Source organism: Balaenoptera musculus, chromosome 14 (genome assembly GCF_009873245.2).
Source record: "Balaenoptera musculus isolate JJ_BM4_2016_0621 chromosome 14, mBalMus1.pri.v3, whole genome shotgun sequence".
Taxonomy (NCBI): domain Eukaryota; kingdom Metazoa; phylum Chordata; class Mammalia; order Artiodactyla; family Balaenopteridae; genus Balaenoptera; species Balaenoptera musculus.
Genome location: NC_045798.1, coordinates 70,380,621 through 70,398,880, shown reverse-complemented (window position 1 = coordinate 70,398,880; position 18,260 = coordinate 70,380,621). Strand labels below are relative to the sequence as shown.

The 18,260-nt window shown below is 37.1% G+C and overlaps 1 protein-coding gene across 1 annotated transcript; it reads right to left on the bottom strand.

Moving 5' to 3' along the window:
* Nucleotides 1–1,426: 1,426 nt before the first annotated feature.
* LOC118906738 (dynactin associated protein) lies at nucleotides 1,427–18,260 on the bottom strand. The gene is made up of 3 exons (XM_036874303.1): nucleotides 18,180–18,260; nucleotides 7,354–7,518; nucleotides 1,427–4,800 (listed from the first exon to the last, which is right to left on the bottom strand). Exons 1-3 carry the CDS (start codon nucleotides 18,258–18,260, stop codon nucleotides 3,538–3,540), a joined length of 1,509 nt encoding a protein of 502 aa, XP_036730198.1. The 3' UTR covers nucleotides 1,427–3,537.

Sequence of the window (18,260 nt, the reverse complement as noted above, 5' to 3'; positions counted from 1 at the left end):
GTATGGGTGTGTTCACTCGGTGAAAACTCATTGAGCTGTACCTTATGATACGTGCATTTTCTGCACATACGTGTATTTCAACTAAAAAACATTTTAGAAAAATGACACTAATTAGAATAGCTTAACATTAAAAGTATATTAAAAGATGATTTAACAGTATAATTCCAATTCTAAAATCTTCATTTAATAATAAATTCTTATAATTTTTGCTATTTTCATTTATTGAGCAAAATATTTATTACCTGTTAGTTGCCAGGTACACACACTGGTTAAACATAGGGGCCAGGTTCCTCCCTTCAGGAAGCTTACCTAATATACTGTTGCTGTGATGAACATTTATTAAACAAAAATCCATTGAGCACCCACAATGTGTTAAACTGGGAAAATCTTCCATCCTTTACAGAGCAAACTTGTATTTATTTACACAGTGGACCTACTGCAGAACATGTCTCATCCTGATGAAATGAAGAGATGTAGAGCTGGAAAGTGGTAAAAGTTATGTCTTCTTTAACAAAAAAAGAAAAGTTCAGTCAGTGAAACATTTAATAAATAATATACAGTATCACTAATTAAAAAAATAATGAAAGAAATAGAATTAAAGTGTTCTAATAAAGTTTTATTACATTAATTGCATATAGTTACAGTAAATAGGTTGGTAATACAGGGGGAAAGTAACTCTGTAAGACTGACTTGAAAGGATAGTTAAAAATTATTTCTAATTAGCATAGTGGCCACTAAAATATTTGTTCTAAATTACTTGAAAACGCATTTTTCCTTTCGGGTAAGGAAAGCATTTCCATACCCAGTCCCTACCATGTGCTCATGTGTCTATACGCTATTCAGCATCCTTTGTTTATAGGTAAAATTAACACCAACAAATGGAACTGACTTTTGTTAGTGCTTTAAAGAATATTTACTGATTTATATCAATCTCACTAACATCAAAGATACAGGTCACAATGCCCTTCTGAATTCACTGCTTCAAGTAGCGGTTATCAGTCCTGTTTGCACACTTTTTGAAGAATATAAATTTCTGGATCACCCTTGAGGATTCTGATTCAGTAGGACTGCAGTAGAGTGCGTGTACCATCAACATTGATTTAAACCTGTGAATTACCAAGGATTCTAAGTAATAGAATCCAAATTTGTAAGTTTATTACTCTCAGCATTGCATTTTCTTTTTCTGAATTTTCTCTGGTATTTCAGCAGATAGCAGGCATAAGTAAATATTTATCGAAAGTATTTAATTGAATGCCTTTATAAGATTACTGCAAAAAGTAGTAGAAAACAAACTTATTAATTGAAAATAGTGATAACACATTTAAAATTTTACTTATATATCAAAATGATTTAAAGAGAAAATGAAATGAAAAAAATGTTGGCACAATCTAAAAAGAAGATGTGGTAATACGTAAATCTATTTAAAACACCCTTATGATATAGAATGTGTTTTCCTTATTACATATGGAATTAGTGTATTAGAGACTACAACTTTATAATAGTAAAAGACTGTATTCACATTTGGTAACTTTTTATTTAATCATAACAGCTTTCCAGCATAAATAAATGGATTGGATTTACTTTGTATGAAAATTGTGTTATCAAAAACCTCACAAAGTAGAGACTATCCACATTAAATGGTCAGGTCTAATATATGGTATTGTTAAATCTAAATGTTGTTTTGAGGATGAATTCATTATCATTTTAGTGTTAGTTGAATTGGTCATTAAGTAATCTTGTTTTAGAAGTGGTTATTTTGGTCCCTGTAGTTTTATGCTGGCAGTTACTGACATTGGAATCACCTATGGTACTAATAGTAGTTATAGTAAGAGTGATGACAATGGACATAAGGATTTAATTTGCAAGCATCCTAACTAGAGTTCCAATGGAAGGGGTCATTCTGAATTTGCCATTTATGTCAAGTGGGTATGATGTTGTGACTTACTGGATTTACAGTAAATAGAGAGGCAGCATTGGTTCGGATGAATAAGTAATGGATAGCTTTGAATAAAACACCAGTAGAAGTTACAGTGCTTATAGATTCAGCTGATAGGGTATGGAAGGGTTTAGTGAGGTTAGTATATTATACAAGTACATACAGTACAAACGGCTGTGTTGTAGAAATGATGAGGTGTAGAAATGATAGTATGACTGTAGGATTAATTGATGTCGTGGTCCCTATTGCAAAATTTCAGTAGAAGTTGTAGCTAGAGTATATTGTTGATGTAATATGGGTCTGGCTATGAATTCATTTGAAGGGGCAGTGGAATTGCTAACTGTATTGTGATAGTAAATGACGTAGCTGTGGTTACATTTTCTATTAACAGTTATTAGTGTTTCTATTACCAGGTTAAGGAGATTATAATTTCACTGAGGTCATTATGGTGTTGTGATTAGAAAGTCATCTGAGTTGGTAGCATCTGTGTTGACTTTATTTTTACCTGGGGAGGTAGCAAAGGGGGTTGAAGATGATGCTTACATTATATCAGAAAACAGACTAGAGTCACTACCTGAGATGGAAGTAGCAATTGCGGTAGTGTAAATTCATGGAATAGCAGAGAGTAGTGTCTGGCGATTCTGGTAAACTGATACCATAGGTTGATTTGAAATGAAAATGAATCAGACTTGAGTTCACAGTGTTGAATGATTTGTGCAGTTAGAGCTTCAGCTGAGGAGGAGAGTTTACCATTGTGAAACAGAAAGGGGTGAACTGGTATTATAATATAATAATATTGGATTCAGAAAAAGGAATGGTGGTCAGAGATTCAGTCAATATGAACCAGGTACTCATGGGCTCTGAGTGAAAATAAAATGGTAACTGCAATTGTGGTAATGCCTTCAGTAAGGGAAAATGCTTAGAGTTATGGTGACAGGGTAAGTTTAAAAGATGATGCTAAGAGTTGTGCTGGTGGGTTCAGAAAAAGAGGTGGCTATTGCCGTGGTGGTAGGTATGCCAAAGGTTGCAGAAGGGATACAGGTGGCTGATGGGATTGTAGCCTCATTTGTAGTGCTGGCCATTGTTGTGCTAGCTGGTTCAGCTGAAGTGGTGGCAACTGTGGCAGTCATACTCTCAGTAGAAGTGGTGGAATCAGTTGTGTCTGTTGTGGTTGTAGCTTCAGTGGTAGTGCCGGCCATTGTCGTTGTAGTTGGTTGAGGTGTGGTGGTGGCCACTGCAGTAGTCATAGTCTCAGTAGAAGGGGGAGAATCAGTGGTGTCTGTTGTGGTTGCAGCCTCAGTGGTAGTACTGGCCGTTGTCGTGGTAGTTGGTTGAGGTGTGGTGGTGGCCACTGTGGTAGTTGTGGTCTAAGTAGAAGTGGGAGAATCAGTTGTGTCTGTTGTGGTTTCAGCCTCAGTGGTAGTGCCAGCTGTTGTTGTGGTAGTTGGTTGAGGTGTGGTGGTGTCCACTGTGGTAGTCGTAGTCTCAGTAGAAGTGGGAGAATCAGTGGTGTCTGTTGTGGTTGCAGCCTCAGTGGTAGTGAAGCCCGTTGTCGTGGTAGTTGGTTGAGGTGTGGTGGTGGCCACTGTGGTAGTTGTGGTCTAAGTAGAAGTGGGAGAATCAGTTGTGTCTGTTGTGGTTTCAGCCTCAGTGGTAGTGCCAGCTGTTGTTGTGGTAGTTGGTTGAGGTGTGGTGGTGTCCACTGTGGTAGTCGTAGTCTCAGTAGAAGTGGGAGAATCAGTGGTGTCTGTTGTGGTTGCAGCCTCAGTGGTAGTGAAGCCCGTTGTCGTGGTAGTTGGTTGAGGTGTGGTGGTGGCCACTGTGGTAGTCGTGGTCTCAGTAGAAGTGGGAGAATCAGTTGTGTCTGTTGTGGTTGCAGCTTCAGTGGTAGTGCCGGCCATTGTCGTGGTAGTTGGTTGAGGTGTGGTGGTGGCCACTGTGGTAGTCGTGGTCTCAGTAGAAGTGGGAGAATCAGTTGTGTCTGTTGTGGTTGCAGCTTCAGTGGTAGTGCTGGCCGTTGTTGTGGTAGTTGGTTGAGGTGTGGTGGTGGCCACTGTGGTAGTCGTGGTCTCAGTAGAAGTGGGAGAATCAGTTGTGTCTGTTGTGGTTGCAGCTTCAGTGGTAGTGCTGGCCGTTGTTGTGGTAGTTGGTTGAGGTGTGGTGGTGGCCACTGTGGTAGTTGTAGTCTCAGTAGAAGTGGGGGAATCAGTTGTGTCTGTTGTGGTTGCAGCTTCAGTGGTAGTGCTGGCCGTTGTTGTGGTAGTTGGTTGAGGTGTGGTGGTGGCCACTGTGGTAGTCGTGGTCTCAGTAGAAGGGGGAGAATCAGTTGTGTCTGTTGTGGTTGCAGCCTCAGTGGTAGTGCCGGCCGTTGTTGTGGTAGTCGATTGAGGTGTGGTGGTGGCCACTGTGGTAGTCGTGGTCTCAGTAGAAGTGGTGGAAGCAGTGGTGGCTGTTTTGGTCGTACCCTCAGTGGTAGTGCTGGCTATATTTGTGATCGTGTTTTCAGTTGAAGTGGCAGCTGTTGCAATTGTGGTTTCTGTGGAATCAGTGGTTGGTATACTTGTAAGTTCTGTTGAAGTGTGCTCAGTGATGGTAGTCATGGTACTGGAAGTGGATGTTGTGGTAGAATCTATTGTGCTAGTCGCAACTGTAGTTTCGGAACTAGGAGTTGAGGTTGTTTCAGTTGTCAATGAGATTGCCCCCTGGTTTTGAGTAAGTTGTATAACAATGGGGGCATTATTATTTTTCCCATTATACAGCAGAGACACTATGAGTACTCCAATTGCCATTGTTATCACAGAAGCTAAGAGACAAGCCAGGAATATTTTCCACACAGACCAGTCACTAAACAAATTTCGTGTCACCTGGAAAGGATTTAAATATAATTACTGAAGTTGAAACCAAACGTTGCAAAAAAAATATGTCATTTATAATCTTTTTATATATAGATTACTTCAGTGGAAGAATGTATAAACATAAAAAATACCTTAATAGCCTGTAGTAATAAATATTGGCTCAAGTTTAATGTTTCATTTGGGAAAGGCTTGGTCTTTGTAATAGGAATAAAGGAACATCCACTGATGTGTCTGCTTTCTTTTCATACGTATTTGAAACTAAAAGAAATATTAAATGTCATCTTAGAAACCATTTATTCCTCCCACCATCAAAAGAAGTATCAACACATGTGTGTCTGACTGTGGCATACAGTGATTTGAGGGACCCAAAATATCACCTGATAAAATCTTCTCCCTTCGTTGGCCTATCAACTGTCAGATTTGTGTCTGCTTTGTAGCCTTCCATTTTAAATGCGTTAATTAATGGCTTATCAAATATTCTAGCTAGGTATTCATACAGGTTAGTAATGGCAGCATGAAAATCAGAGTTAATACATTTGTTGAAATCCAGCTTGTGCTGCCACCAGCTATTTTCACTGTGTAAGAAGTTAACCTCTTTGATCTTATTTTTTCATCCATAAAAATCTATAAGATTAGAATAGGGATTAATGTCAGTAATATTACTTTGTAATATCTCTCTCTTTTATCTGTTATTGTAGAGGAAACATTGCATAGTATAAAACATGTAAGCCTTGAGACAAGAGAGTCTTGAATTTGAATTCCATACCATTAATATTCTGAGCAAGTTTCTTAACTTGCCTAATTCTCAACTTGCCTTGTATCAAAAGTGGGGATAATAATATCTACCTCCAAATGTTATTGAGAAAATTAGAATAAGAAACATCCTTCAAATTAGATTTTTGCAGAAGGCAGGGCTTTATAGTAATTAAGGGCATAGCCATTGGAATCTAACAGATTTAGGTTTAAATTTTAAATCCACCTTTTACTAGATAGATGGTGGTATGTGGAAATTTGCCATGTCTTGCAAAGCCTCAATTCCCTTGCATGGATAATATCACCTATTTAATAAGGCTAAACAGTAAATAAGAAAACAGTATGAATAACGTTGTCCTAGCACTTTCTAAGTACTCAAGAAACATTTGATTTCACTAATTAGCTCATTCTTATCCATTTTCTTATGACTGAAAACAATCACTAAAGGAAACAAAGAGCACATATGTCTTTGGAGCATGTAGGGTAACTCTTCAATGTTCCAAAATAGTGGACACTGTCTCAGACAATAAACCACAATTTGGGTGTTGAGAGTGACACCCACTAGGCAATCAGAAGCAGTTCAAGGGCATTGGGTACCAAGGCTAAGGGAATTTGTGGCACCAACTAAGAGAGCCCAATGACTAATGGCACCTCCTGCCCCATGTCATCTAGGCCTTAGAAAGGAAATCAAAGGGGGAGGAGAGGAAGGACGATACTCACACCTCAGAGGAAAATTACCCTCATTTTTTGTTTGAATTTTTAAAAAGAGGAGTAAGATGAATAAAAACTCATCTTAACCTAACCTGAGACCTGTGCTCAAGTGCTATTACTGCTACTATCTAGCTGTGTGAATTCTTACAAACAATCTAAACTTCCTAGACCACGATGTTTTCCATCTGTGGCTAAGTAAAGGCATCTAAAATAACTTTCAGCTCTCTGATTGGTCTGGTTTGTTTGAGATCATCAGAGATATATTCTCTAAATAATTCTATCAAAAGCCTTCTTCCACAATGTTTCTTGTCATTAAGAGTTTATCCTCTCTTCTTTAATCAAAGTCTTTCCAAACTGTCTCTATAGCAGGATTAATCAGAAGAGGGGTGTAGTCCAGAGCCAGAAGAATTGAACCAAACTGCCAGGCATCATTAGCAATCAGTCAAAATCAAGTTTTCACCTGGAGTAGGGGGTGGAATGGAGGAAAGACTCAGAGATCAGATCTCAAGGTGAAGAAAACAGAATAATGAGAAACAGGGTAAAGAACACCGGAAATCTGCTTCTGGGCACCAAACCAAGGCAGGGCTAAATATTTTCTAACACAAGGTTGAAAACACACGAGGTCAGAAACAGGAGGCTAACAGAAGGCCCACAGTTATGCTTAGAAGCAGGAAGGGAAGGAGAGTGAGCCAGATCACCCACAGACTAGGGCCCCAGGGCTTTAACACATGACTTCACCTTCCACTGAGCAAGGGTTACAATGTCATTTACTGTCAATGCATTTGCTGTCATCAGCTACTCGGTCCTCCAAAAAAAAGGAACCCAAAACTTTGCTTTTTTTTTGATGCTTATATATTTTCCCTAAACTTTATAGGTGTTTTTTCTTTCCATCAAGATCATTAGCTCCTTAAATTAAGAGCCCCATAAATCTACCTCTTCTGCATTCCCTCTCAGTGATTTGACATGTTCAAAGGATGCTGTAGATTTTCAAAAGAACAATGTTAATTGATTAAATGTTTTTTCTCTAATATTAGATCAAAAACACTTCCATGTGGATTACATCATAACCCAGAGAAACAGTGTCACCCCAGACATTACCTGACAATGTTGGGATTCTCTGTTTGGAAATTCTGAAAGTCCAAGGGTCCCTCTGTTGGTGCAGATGTCAGTTAAATTGGGACCAGCATCACCAGTTACATCAATTGATGTTGCAAACTTACAGGCTGAACTCTGAGCTTCATCGTTTCTAAGGTTCAGGAATGGCTGTGTACAGGAAAGAATGGGAGAAAAATAAGATGCTATTGTATTTTGTGTCTAAAGTAATACAATTCGGACAAATATAAATTAGATTGTGTCATATTATGGCTTATTTGATCAAATAAGATCATTTGAAACCTGACTGAGGAATAAATAAATACATTTATTATATTTCTTCTCAAAACAAGAAAATCTAATTAGGTCATCATAAGTTACATTTAATTATTTATATAATTATTGACATTCAAATTCAGGCATTATCTTTTACCTTCATCATATTTAAAGGATTTGTTAAATATCATTATGTGGTAAGCTGATGTAGAGAGCTATATTAAAAAGTCCCATAACAGGATGTGGAGAAAAGGGAACACTCCTACTCTGCTGGTGGGAATGTAAATTGGTGCAGCCACTGTGGAAAACAGTACGGAGGATTCTCAAAAAACTAAAAATAGAATTATCATATGACCTAGCAATTCCACTCCTGGGAATATAACTGAAAAAAACAAAAACACTAATTCAAAGAGATACGTGCACCCCAATGTTCACAGCAGCATTATTTACAATTGCCAAGGTATGGAAGCAACCTAAATGTTCATCAACAGATGAATGGAGAAAGAAGATGTGATATATATCTACAGTGGAATCCTACTCAGCCATAAAAAAGAATGAATTCTTGCCATTTGCAGTAACATGGATGGAGTTGGAGTGCATTATGCTAAATGAAATAAGTCAGACAGAGAAAGACAAATACTGTAAAATAGAAAATACAACAAACTAGTCAATAAAACAGAAAAGAAGCAGACTCACAAATATAGAGAACAAACTATTGGTTACCAGTGGGGAGAGGAAAGGGGGAGGAGGATGGGGGGGAAAGGGGTTATTATGAGACTATATAAAATCATGTGTATGAAACTTCTAAAAATTGTAAAGCACTATAGAATTTAAAGAATCTTTTATTCAATAAAAAAAATTACATACTTCTGTGTAATTCTACATGGCCATAAATTTGTGTGCTTCAGCTAGTATGGAATAATAAATTTCTTTCCAGAAAAAAAATTTTTTTAATAAAATAGAATTTAAAAGTCCCAAAATGAAAATTCTAGAGACTTCAAGGCTTATAAAGAACAACACTTTGGGGTCTTATTCATAATGAGAAAATCAAATCTAAAGAGGTGAAGTGAGATTCTAGGTATAGTAAATTGCAATAGGACACTTCTCCCACTGCAATCAATCAATTAATAAATAAATAAAATTGAAGGGCTTTCAAAGAAGTGAAAATTAGATTACTTAAAATTTAAAAGAAGAAAGAGCTTTTCCAAAGTGATCTAATAATCATAGACCATTTTATTTTCTGGGGGCATTCGCTGATTCTGAGTATGAGTTGAGGTTCTGACTAACAAAAGAGTCAGCAAAACTTTTGCTGTTCATGTGAGTCCAGCATAACAGACTGGAAAATAGGGGATCCCCAAACACAAGGCCTTTGTAATGTTCTGGAATAGCTCAGGAGGCTGGCAGTCAGGATGGAAAGGCAGAGTAAAGTCTTCAGCAGTATCACAGTGATTAGGAGATAAAATCCTGCTATCAGAAAGGGACTTAACACAAACATAAGACTGGTTTCCCCCTAAGGACATTTGCCATACTTTGAGGTTGCCTGGCATAGGAAGTTAAAGAGCTGACCTTGAAATCTCTGAAGGTCAATCTCTGAAGAATATACATATAAACATTATGAACAAAATAATAGTAAATTAAATCCAAAAGTATATCAAAATGGTAAAAACTCATAACCAAGTGAGGTCTACCCAACTACCTAAACTAACTTAGAATGAAAGTTAGTTTAACATTCAAAACAGCTAATATAATTCACCACATTAACAGAAATAAAGGAGAAATATATATGTGAATATATCAAAAAAATGCAGAAAGAGTTCTGGCAAAATTCAACAACAATTTGTGATAAAATTTCTGAGCAAACTAGTAATAGAAGAGATTTCCCATAATCTGATAAAGGATAGCTCTGTAAAACCTAAGCTAACATCACAATTAATGGTGAAATATTTCATGCTTCCCTCCTGAATTTGGGAACAACACAAAATGTTCACTTTCACCACTTCCATTCAACATTACATTGGAGGTCGTAGCCAGTGCATTGTTAGGAAAACAAAAATAAAGTTATAAAATATGAAAATAAAAAATGACATGATTGGGTTTATAGAAAATCCAAAAGAGGGTCCAAGATGGCGGAGAAGAGGGACATGCTCTCACTCCCTCTTGTGAGAACACCAGAATCACAACTAACTGCTGAACAAGCATCGACAGGAAGACACTGGAACTCACCAAAAAAGATACCCCACATCGAAAGACAAAGGACAAGCAACAGTGAGATGGTAGGAGGGGTGAAATCACAAAAAAATCAAATCCCATATTCCTGGGTGGGTGACTCACAAACTGGAGAACACTTATACCACAGAAGTCCACCCACTGGATTGAAGTCTTTGAGCCCCACGTCAGGCTTCCAAACCTGGGGTTCTGGCAACGAGAGGAGGAATTCCTAGAGAATCAGACATTGAAGGTTAGTGGGATTTGATTGCAGGACTTCGACAGGACTGGGGGAAAAAGAGACTCCACTCTTGGAGGGCACATACAAAGTAGTGTGGGCATCAGGACCCAGGGGAAGGAGCAGTGATCCCATAGAGACTGAACCAGACCTACCTGCTAGTGTTGGAGGATGTCCTGCAGAGGCAGGGGGTGGCTCTGTCTCACCGTGAGGACAAGAACACTGGCAGCAGAAGTTATGGGAAGTATTCCTTGCCATGAGCCCTCCCAGACTACGCCATTAGCCGCACCAAAGAGCCCGGGTAGGCTCCCGTGTTGGGCCTCCTCAGGCCAAACCACCAACAGGGAGGGGACCCAGCCCCACGAATCAGCAGTCAAGTGGATTAAAGTTTTACGGAGCTCTGCCGACCAGAGCAACAGTCAGCTCTACCCACCACCAGTCCCTCCCATCAGGAAACTTGCACAAGCCTCTTAGATAACCTCATCCCCCAGAGGGCAGACAGCAGAAGCAAGAAGAACTACAATCCTGCAGCCTGTGGAACAAAAACCACATTCATAGAAAGATAGACAAGATGAAAAGGCACAGGGTTATGTACCAGATGAAGGAACAAGATAAAACCCCAGAAAAACAAATAAATGATGTGGAGATAGGCAATCTTCCAGAAAAAGAATTCAGAATAATGATAGTGAAGATGATCCAGGACCTTGGAAAATGAATGGAGGCAAAGATTGAGAAGATGCAAGAAATGTTTAACAAAGATCTAGAAGAATTAAACAACAAACAAACAGAGTTGAACAATACAATAACTGAAATGAAAAATACACTAGAAGGAATCAATAGCAGAATAACTGAGGCAGAAGAACGGATAAGTGACCTGGAAGACAGAATGGTGGAATTCACTGCTGTGGAACATAATAAAGAAAAAAGAATGAAAAGAAATGAAGACAGCCTAAGAGACCTCTGGGACAACATTAAATGCAACAACATCCACATTATAGGGGTCGCAGAAGGAGAAGAGAGAGAGAAAGGACCACAGAAAATATTTGAAGAGATTATAGTCGAAAACTTCCCTAACATGGGGAAGGAAATAGCCACCCAAGTCCAGGAAGTGCAGAGAGTCCCATACAGGATAAACCCAAGGAGAAACACACTGAGACACATAGTAATCAAATTGGCAAAAATTAAAGACAAAGAAAAATTACTGAAAGCAGCAAGGGAAAAACGACAAATAACATACAAGGGAACTCCCAGAAGGTTAAGAGCTGATTTCTCAGCAGAAACTCTACAAGCCAGAAGGGAGTGGCAAGATGTAATTAAAATGATGAAAGGGAATAACCTACAACCAAGATTACTCTACCCAGTAAGGATCTCATTCAGATTCGATGGAGAAATCAAAAGTTTTGCAGACAAGCAAAAGCTAAGAGAATTCAGCACCACCAAACCAGCTCTACAACAAATGCGAAAGGAACTTCTCTAAGTGGGAAACACAAGAGAAGAAAAGGACCTACAAAAACAAACCCAAAACAATTAAGAAAATGGTCATAGGAACATACATATCAATAATTACCTTAAACGTGAATGGATTAAATGCTCCAACCAAAAAACACAGGCTTGCTGAATGGATACAAAAACAAGACCCATATATATGCTGTCTACAAGAGACCCAATTCAGACCTAGGGACACATACAGACCGAAAGTGAGGGGATGGAAAAAAGATATTCCATGCAAATGGAAATCAAAAGAAAGCTGGAGTAGCAATACTCATATCAGATAAAATAGACTTTAAAATAAAGAATGTTACAAGAGACAAGCAAGGACACTACATAATTGTCAAGCGATCAATCCAAGAAGAAGATATAACAATTATAAATATATATACACCCAACATAGGAGCACCTCAATACATAAGGCAACTGCTAACAGCTATAAAAAAGTAAAACAACAGTAACACAACAATGGTGGGGGATTTAACACCTCACTTACACCAATGGACAGATCATCCAAAATGAAAAATAATAAGGAAACCCAAGCTTTAAATGACACAATAGACCAGATAGATTTAATTGATATTTATAGGATATTCCATCCAAAAACAGCAGATTACACTTTCTTCTCAAGTGTGCACGGAACATTCTCCAGGATAGATCACATCTTGTGTCACAAATCAAGCCTCGGGAAATTTAAGAAAGTTGAAATCATATCCAGCATCTTTCCTGACCACAACGCTAAGAGATTAGAAATGAATTACAGGGAAAAACACGTAAAAACACAAACATATGGAGGCTAAACAATATGTTACTAAATAACTAAGAGATCACTGAAGAAATCAAAGAGGAAATCAAAAAATACCTAGAGACAAATGACAATGAAAGCACGACGATCCAAAACCTATGGGATGCAGCAAAAGCAGTTCTAAGAGGAAAGTTTATAGCTATACAACCCTACCTCAAGAAACAAGAAAAATCTCAAATAAACAATCTAACCTTACACCTAAAGGAACTAGAGAAAGAAGGACAAACAAAACCCAAAGTTAGCAGAAGGAAAGAAATCATAAAGATCAGAGCAGAAATAAATGAAATCGAAACAAAGAAAACAATAGCAAAGATCAATAAAACTAAAAGCTGGTTCTTTGACAAGATAAACAAAATTTATAAACCATTAGCCAGACTCATCAAGAAAAAGAGAGAGAGGACTCAAATCAATAAAATTAGAAATGAAAAAGGAGAAGTTACAACAGACACCGCAGAAATACAAAGCACCCTAAGAGACTACTACAAGCAACACTATGCCAATAAAATGGACAACCTGGAAGAAAAGGACAAATTCTTACACAGGTATAACCTACCAAGACTGAACCAGGAAGAAATAGAAAATATGAACAGACCAATCACAAGTAATGAAATTGAAACTGTGATTAAAATCTTCCAACAAACCAAAGTCCAGGACCAGATGGCTTCACAGGTGAATTCTATCAAACATTTAGAGAAGAGCTAACAACAATCCTTCTCAAACTCTTCCAAAAAATTGCAGAGGGGGGAATACTCCCAAACTCATTGTATGAGGCCACCATCACCCTGATACCAAAACCAGACAAAGATACTACAAAAAAAGAAAATTACAGACCAATATCACTGATGAATATAGATGCAAAAGTCCCCAACAAAGTACTAGCAAACAGAATCCAACAATACATTAACAGGATCATACACAATGATCAAGTGAGATTTATCCTAGGGATGCAAGGATCTTTCAACATACACAAATCAATCAATGTGATAACACCATATTAACACATTGAAGAAGAAAAACCATATGATCATCTCAATACATGCAGAAAAAGCTTTTGACAAAATTCAATACCCATTTATGCTAAAAACTCTCCAGAAAGTGGGCATAGAGGGAACCTCCCTCAACATAATAAAGGCCATATATGACAAACCCACAGCAAACATAATTCTCAATGGTGAAAAACTGAAAGCATTTCCTCTAAGATCAGGAACAAGACAAGGATGTCCACTCTCACCACTATTATTCAACATAGTTTTGGAAGTCCTAGCCATGGCGATCAGAGAAAAAGAAACAAAAGGAATAGAAATTGGAAAAGAAAAAGTAAAACTGTCACTGCTTGCAGATGACATGATATTATACATAGGGAATCCTAAAGAGGCCACCAGAAAACTACTAGAGCTAATCAATGAATTTGGTAAAGTTGCAGGATACAAAATTAATGCACAGAAATCTCTTGCATTCCTATACACTAATGATGAAAACTCTGAAAGAGAAATTAAGGAAACACTCCCATTTACCATTGCAACAAAAAGAATAAAATACCTAGGAATAAGCCTACCTAGGGAGACAAAAGGTCTGTATGCAGAAAACTATAAGACACTGATGAAAGAAATTAAAGATGATACCAACAGATGGAGAGATATACCATGTTCTTGGATTGGAAGAATCAACATTGTGAAAATGACTATACTACCCAAAGCAATCTACAGATTCAAAGCAATCCCTATCAAATTACCAATGGCAGTTTATACGGAACTAGAACAAAAAATCTTAAAATTTGTATGGAGATACAAAAGACCCCGAATAGCAAAAGCAGTCTTGAGGGAAAAAAACAGAGCTGCAGCAATCAGACTCCCTGACTTCAGACTATACGACAAAGCTACAGTAATCAAGACAATATGGTACTGGCACAGAAACAGAAACATAGATCAATGGAAGAAGATAGAAAGCGGAGAGATAAACGCACGCACCTATGGTCAACTAATCTATGAGAAAGGAGGCAAAGATATACAATGGAGAAAAGACAGTCTCTTCAATAAGTGGTGCTGGGAAAACTGGACAGCTACCTGTAAAAGAATGAAATTAGAATACTCCCTAACACCATACACAAAAATAAACTCAAAACGGATTAGAGACCTAACTGTAAGACCGGACACTATAAAACTCTTGGAGGAAAACATAGGAAGAACACTCTTTGACAGAAATCACAGCAAAATCTTTTTTGACCCACCTCCTAGAGTAATGGAAATAAAAACAAAACTAAACAAATGGGACCTAATGAAATTTCAAAGCTTTTGCACAGCAAAGGAAACCATAAACGAGACGAAAAGACAACCCTCAGAATGGGAGAAAATATTTGCAAACGAATCCACAGACAAAGGATTAATCTCCAAAATATATAAACAGCTCATGCAGCTCAATAGTGAAAAAAACAAACAACCCAATCCAAAAATGGGCAGAAGACCTAAATAGTCATTTCTCCAAAGAAGACATACAGATGGCCAAGAAGCACATGAAAAGATGCTCAACATCACTAATTATTAGAGAAATGCAAATCAAAACTACAATGAGGTATCACCTCACACCAGTTAGAATGGGCATCATCAGAAAATCTACAAACAACAAATGTCGGCGAGGGTGTGGAGAAAAAGGAAACCTCTTGCACTGTTGGTGGAAATGTAAATCGATACAGCCACTATGGAGAACAATATGGAGGTTCCTTAAAAAACTAAAACTAGAATTACCATATGATCCAGCAATCCCACTACCGGGCATATACCCAGAGAAAACCGTAATTCAAAAAGACACATGCACCCCTATGTTCATTGCAGCACTATTTACAATAGCCAGGTCATGGAAGCAACCTAAATGCCCATCGACAGACGAATGGATAAAAAAGAAGTGGTACATATATACAATGGAATATTACTCAGCCATAAAAAGGAACGAAATTGAGTCATTTGTTGAGAAGTGGATGGATCTAGAGACTGTCATACAGAGTGAAGTAAGTCAGAAAGAGAAAAACAAATATCGTATATTAACACATGTATGTGGAACCTAGAAAAATGGTACAGATGAACCAGTTTGCAGGGCAGAAGTTGAGACACAGATGTAGAGAACAAACGTATGGGCACCGGGGGGGGGGGAAACCGCGGTGGGGTGGGGATGGTGGTGTGCCTATTACATTATTCTTTTTTTTTTTTAAAGGAAGATTTATTTATTTATTAATTTATTTATTTATTTTTGGCTGTGTTGGGTCTTCGTTTCTGTGCGAGGGCTTTCTCCAGTTGTGGCAAGCGGGGGCCACTCTTCATCGCGGTGTGCAGGCCTCTCACTATCGCGGCCTCTCTTGCTGCGGAGCACAGGCTCCAGACGCGCAGGCTCAGTAGTTGTGGCTCACGGGCCTAGTTGCTCCGCGGCATGTGGGATCCTCCCAGAACAGGGCTCAAACCCGTGTTCCCCGCATTAGCAGGCAGATTCCCAACCACTGCGCCACCAGGGAAGCCCAATTACATTATTCTTGAAGTCTTTTAAATACATGTTGAATTTTTTCAAGTAAATGAATGAAAAGGATGGGTTCAAATAAGAAAGGTTTTGGTGGTTAGGTTTTTCTTGAAGTCAGTCTAAGACATTTCCTCAACAGCACCATCTATAACATTTTATAAACTTACTATGTTAAAATATATTAGCTCTCTTTATTTGAATAAATGTTATTTTCTAACAATAGAAGATTATTTCTTCAACTAAAAAAAAAAAAAGAGAGAGAGAGAGAAATCACTCCAGATACAGTTTTAAGAAAAAGATAGAGAGCAATGTGTGTTATATTCTTACGGGAGTATAAATTGTTATGTATAAATTTGTTATAGCTCAAAAACATTACAGAATTATCCAAGTTTTACTCATAGGACAGCAAGAGCATTATTTAAATGTACTCTCTCAATTACATTGATTAAATAACCAATCCTAAATGGTTATTAAAAATGCTATTGACATTGCTGGCTCAATCTCGAATTTCTATAAAAACAATCAAGCTACATATGTGTGCAGATGTTGGCCACTGAGCAACTATAACTAAGAATAAAAGGGAGTACAATTATGATTAAATATAGTCAAGAAGGAATACACTCAGGCAAAAAAAATTAGTCAAGTTCTGTTTTCCTAAAGGTGTAATATCATGCCAAAGAAGTAAAGAGAATGGTTATGCAGTGATACCAAATAAAAGAAGATATGATACACACAAGCACTTTAAGAATTTCCATCTGTTTTTAAATAGGTAGCTTTGAGAAAATTACACATATTTATATTTTATAAAAGCTTTGTGTTTCTTTGTATTATTACTATCGTTATTCTTCAGCTATCCAGTTTGTTTATGGCTGATGAACTTGAATATTTTTCTGAACTTTTGTAATTAAATAAAAATTCACTGGCAAGAGCAATTTACCGGAATTTAAAATATTTAAGAGAATAAAGACGGTGAGTGATTGCACTGAGAGCAGAGTAGTCTCTAAAGTTAAAATTCTGAGAAGTTGGGGGGCTATGAATTATAGTTAATTAGCTCTTGGTAGAAGCCAATAATCTCCATTACATACACCCAATATGCATTAGCTATGTTCATAGAATAAAATTTTAAATTCTACGCTTATAACTTAAGAGATTACCATTTCATGTTTCCTAAGGGAAAAACAAACTCCTAAATTTCTCTATTTTATGTAGACCTCAACTGCTACTATAATCCACTGGTGAAAATGGCCATCAATTAAAAAAAAATTTCTCTACCATTATGTCCAAATATCCAGATGTAAAGTGAGGTAGTCAGTGATGAAGATACATGCCCTTTATTTGAAAACTCTCATTATTATCTAGGGAAATCTTCAAGATGAATAATTCCTTAGTAAAGGGACCTTTTTATCTGAGTATCTTGACACTGTGAAGACCTAATGACATAGTTGCAAGGCTAGAAGAACCATGAAGAACATCTTTAGGGGAAAGGAGTGCTGGTCTAGAATCAAGAGAACAATTTCTCTGCCTTGTACCTTCCTTGTTAGTGCAGGGGGACAAAAATATTTTTCCTCACAGAATGTAACTGTCCATTCAAACTTATACTGATTTCATTCAACACATTTCCACATGTTTCCAGTATCAAGGGCTCTAGTCAGAGGCAAAGTTACATAAAAGGCAATCCCAAAACACACAGTACTAAATTATTTCTTCTAAAAACATAAGCAATAGTCAAATAATATTGTATATAATTGAACTCTAATATTCCCTTGAATACAATTCTTTATTAAAAAAGAAACTCATATGTAGTTAAGTAGAGGCTAATCTAAAGGATTTGCTAGATAAATTGCTTCCTAGGCATAGAATTCACTTACAAGATTATGTTCTGACTTTCAAAAATGTACGAAATCTTTGAGTTCTGACAAATCTACACATTACACTAAAATCCAGGCAATTACCACAAAAATCTATATATCACATTTTAACAACATAAATTGTTAATGCAATCAACCACAGATTTGTCATCTTATACTCTAGTTATGATAACTGTAGAGAATTATTTGAACAGTTTATTAAATTATTACCCCCAAATTGCTAATATCTTAGATTAGTGAGTATTAAAATAAATTTCTTAATAATGCATATATTGATATACAGAAAAAAATACAAGTTTTCTAATTAACAAGTAGTAATAGAATAGTTAAAAATTGTCTTTCATGTAGAATTCTGATTAAGAATTGCTTTTTGGGAAGAACCATGTTGTAATAAAAAAAATTCAGAGTTGTATTATTATTGAAAACAAGACTCTGAACTATCAGAACATACCACGGTGGTGCCACCAATACTCATCGGCTGGTTTCCAGAGTGTTCAGTATTCACTACGTATTTCCCACATTTTCTGTCCAT

Bases quoted from the DNA above. Each gene is read 5' to 3' on its own strand.
- LOC118906738 (XM_036874303.1), bottom strand. From the start codon at position 18,260: ATGGACAGAAAATGTGGGAAATACGTAGTGAATACTGAACACTCTGGA. The intron at 7,519-18,179 runs GTATGTTCTGAT...TCCTGTACACAG, and splicing joins GTATTGGTGGCACCACCGTG to CCATTCCTGAACCTTAGAAA. The intron at 4,801-7,353 runs GTAATGTCTGGG...AATCCTTTCCAG, and splicing joins GAGAATCCCAACATTGTCAG to GTGACACGAAATTTGTTTAG.